Source organism: Emiliania huxleyi (genome assembly GCF_000372725.1).
Source record: "Emiliania huxleyi CCMP1516 unplaced genomic scaffold EMIHUscaffold_50, whole genome shotgun sequence".
Lineage (NCBI taxonomy): Eukaryota > Haptophyta > Isochrysidales > Noelaerhabdaceae > Emiliania > Emiliania huxleyi.
In genome coordinates this window covers 77,747-81,637 of record NW_005198243.1, presented here as the reverse complement: position 1 = coordinate 81,637, position 3,891 = coordinate 77,747, and the positions used below count along the sequence as shown (strand labels likewise).

The following is a 3,891-nucleotide window of genomic DNA, read 5'->3' as shown; positions in this document are numbered from 1 at the left end:
CGCAAGGCAGCCGCGCTGTGTGGGCGCTTTCTCGGTAGTTTGGAGTCACTGAGCTCCGCCCGATGGACGAAACTTAGGGAGAAGAAAAACGTGCCTCGCCCCTGTTCACAGCGCGCACTTTCATAATAATAAATCATCCCTGTCGGCTCCAGGTCGCAGCTGAGGCGAGCTCCGACTGCAGCTACGTGGTCTGGCGTGAGCTGCGCCGTTGCCGGCAACCCTTCCGCAACCGCCCCAACCCGGCCGCGCCTCCGCCTAGGCGAGCAGTATGTCCCGCCTCAACTACTTCAACACGCTCACCCAGGCGCAGAAGCTCAACCAGCTGGCGAGGCGCCGCTGCCCTCGCCACACTCCGCCCTGCTCGCAGCCCTGCTCGCCAGCCGGCCCGCAACCGCCGACGCCACGGCCGCGGCTCGTGGCCTCGCCGCCGCCGCCGCCGCTCTCGGCTCCTCCTTCCGGCCCACTGCCGCCGCCGACCTCGCCACGCCTCGCCGCTGACCGCTGCAGGTGCCGCTTCATGCAGCGGTCCGAGTTTGCGAACGGGGTGGCGGCGATCGCGGGGAAGAAGATCGTCATCGTCGGCTGCGGCGCGCAGGGCCTCAACCAGGGCCTCAACATGCGCGATTCGGGCTGCGACATCTCGTACACGCTGCGGCAGTCGGCGATCGACTCAAAGGCGCTGCCTCCCTCCTGGCCCTCGCCCCGCCGCCCGCGTGCAGCCGCCGCCCCTCGCCCGCCGCGCCGCCGTCCACGGCCGCCGCCCCGCTGCCCAGCGCCTCTCTGGGCCCGCCCCACCGGCCCTCGCCCTCACCCTTCGACCTTTTAAGCGCCATCCTCAGCCCGCTTCACCCCCGCACCGCCACGACACGACTCCTCAGCCTCCTCCACACCCCCCCGCGGCCCGCAGCGCTACTCCCCAGCGTCCTCCACCCCTCCCCACGCAGCGCGCCTCTTACGTCAACGCCACCTCCAACGGCTTCGCCGTCGGTACGTACGAGGAGCTCATCCCGCAGGCCGACTGATATTATTAATTAATTATAGCATTATTAATTAATTAATTGATTCGGGACGTACGAGGAGCTCATCCCGCAGGCCGACTACTATTATTAATGCATTATAAATATTTTTTATTGGGGACGTACGAGGAGCTCATCCCGCAGGCCGACATGTCTTTGTCTCTGTCTCTGTCTCTCTCTCTCTCTCCCTCTCTCTCTCACTCACTCACTCTCTCTCTCTCTCTCTCTCTCTCCCTCTCCCTCTCTCTCTCCCTCTCTCTCTCCCTCTCTCTCTCTCTCTCTCTCTCTCTCTCTCCCTCCCTCTCTCCCTCTCTCTCTCTGACCCCGCAGGCGGACATGGTGCTCAACCTGACTAATATCATTAATTAACTATTAATTAATTATTAGTCAATTCTATCCCGCAGGCGGACATGGTGCTCAACCTGACGCCCGACAAGCAGCACACGTCCGTCGTCAACGCGGTGATGCCGCTGATGAAGGAGGGGGCGACTAAGATAGTAATTAATATTATATTAATTAATGTTAATTAATAGGTGATGCCGCTGATGAAGGAGGGGGCGACGCTCGCGTACTCGCACGGCTTCAACATCGTCGAGGAGGCACGAGATACGGGGAGATATGGGGAGATACGGCGAGATGTTTCGCTTCTAGGGCACGAGATACGGGGAGATACGGGGAGATACGGGGAGATGTTCCGCTTCTTAGGGGATGCGAGTCCGGCCCGACCTCACCGTCATCATGGTTGCGCCAAAGTGCCCCGGCACGGAGGTGCGCGAAGAGTACAAGCGCGGGTTCGGCGCGCCGGCCCGCTCGTCGGCGGTGTACGCCCGCCGTGTGGACGGCGTCTCTTCACGGCCCTCCGGCTGTGAACAGGCGTGCCGACGCTCATCGCGGTGCACCCGGAGAATGATCCGCGAGGCGAAGGGCTCGAACTCGCCAAGGCGAACGGAGCATCTCGGCTGCGCCTCGGCTGTACCTCGGCTTTATTTCGGCTTTTTTTCGGCTATCCTTACACCTCGGCCGTACCTCGGCTGTACCTCGGCTGCACCTCGGCTGCACCTCGGCTGTACCTCGGCTGTACCTCGGCCGTACCTCCGCCAGGCGTACGCAGCGGCGACGGGCGGAGACCGCGCCGGCGTGCTGGAGTCGTCTTTCGTCGCGGAGGTCAAGTCGGACGTGACGGGCGAGAAGAAGGGCCTAGCCGGGTTAATTAACGACGGGCGGCGTGATCGATTAGGTCAAGTCGGATCTGATGGGCGAGAAGAAGGGCCTAGCCTAGTTCATTAACGACGGGCCACGTGATCAATTAGGTCAAGTCGGATCTGATGGGCGAGCAGACAATCCTGTGTGGTATGCTGCAGACGGGCGCGGTTCCTCTCCGTCGACAAGATGGTGGATGGGTGGAGGGATCAACAGTTCAGTAAGTCATCAATTAGGCGCGGTGCTCTCGTTCGACAAGATGGTGGAGAACGGCATCGACCCGTCTCACGCCTACGCTGATTAATTAATTGATCATCCATCTCATTGATAATTAATTAGTTAATTAGGCATCGACCCGTCGTACGCCTCGAAGCTGATCCAGTACGGGTGGGAGACGATCACAGAGGCAGCGAGATATGGGGAGATGTGGGGAGGTGTGGGGAGGTCCAGTACGGGTGGGAGACGATCACAGAGGCAGCGAGATATGGGGAGATGTGGGGAGGTGTGGGGAGATCCCAGTACGGGTGGGAGACGATCACAGAGGCAGCGAGATATGGGGAGATGTGGGGAGGTGTGGGGAGGTCCAGTACGGGTGGGAGACGATCACAGAGGCAGCGAGATATGGGGAGATGTGGGGAGGTGTGGGGAGGTCCAGTACGGGTGGGAGACGATCACAGAGGCAGCGAGATATGGGGAGATGTGGGGAGGTGTGGGGAGGTCCAGTACGGGTGGGAGACGATCACAGAGGCAGCGAGATGTGGGGAGATGTGGGGAGGTGTGGGGAGGTCCAGTACGGGTGGGAGACGATCACAGAGGCAGCGAGATGTGGGGAGATGTGGGGAGGTGTGGGGAGGTCCAGTACGGGTGGGAGACGATCACAGAGGCAGCGAGATATGGGGAGATGTGGGGAGGTGTGGGGAGATCCAGTACGGGTGGGAGACGATCACAGAGGCAGCGAGATGTGGGGAGATGTGGGGAGGTGTGGGGAGATCCCAGTACGGGTGGGAGACGATCACAGAGGCAGCGAGATATGGGGAGATGTGGGGAGGTGTGGGGAGGTCCAGTACGGGTGGGAGACGATCACAGAGGCAGCGAGATATGGGGAGATGTGGGGAGGTGTGGGGAGATCCAGTACGGGTGGGAGACGATCACAGAGGCAGCGAGGATCACACCGGTATCTGGGGAGCGCGGCATCGCGACGCAGCAGGACCGCCAACGACTCCCGCGATGTGTCTGCCTCCTCAGGCGCTCAAGCATGGAGGCATCGCCGGCATGATTAATGAGTTAGCTCATTGAGACTGAATGAATTACTCAGGCGCTCAAGCATGGAGGCATCACCGGCATGATGGACCGCCTCGACAACCCGAGCAAGATCAAGGCGGCGGAGCCTGCGAGCGAGCTCAAGCAGGCCAACCAGTTCGTTGATTGGTTCCTTGGCTCGTGGCTAGGCGGCGGAGCTTGCGAGCGAGCTCAAGGCGATCATGAAGCCGCTCTACGAGAAGCACCAGGTGCCCCCGCCTTCTCCACCCCCGTCACCTCCCCCTTCCCCCCCTCCCCCCTCCCCTCCACCTTCGCCTCCCCCATCACCACCACCTCCCTCTCCTCCACCGTCTCCGCCTCCATCCCCCCCACCTTCCTATCAGCAAATCTAATAAGGCTTTGGCACAAACATTCA

The 3,891-nt window shown here is 61.4% G+C and overlaps 1 protein-coding gene across 1 annotated transcript; it reads left to right on the top strand.

Annotated features, from left to right (window-relative positions):
* Nucleotides 1-268: 268 nt before the first annotated feature.
* On the top strand, nt 269-2,520 carry EMIHUDRAFT_103401 (hypothetical protein; the record flags this gene model as incomplete). Its single annotated transcript, XM_005766683.1, has 6 exons — nt 269-713; nt 1,347-1,355; nt 1,404-1,477; nt 1,550-1,654; nt 1,722-1,881; nt 2,453-2,520. 6 exons carry the CDS (start codon nt 269-271, stop codon nt 2,518-2,520), a joined length of 861 nt encoding a protein of 286 aa, XP_005766740.1.
* Nucleotides 2,521-3,891: the final 1,371 nt, after the last annotated feature.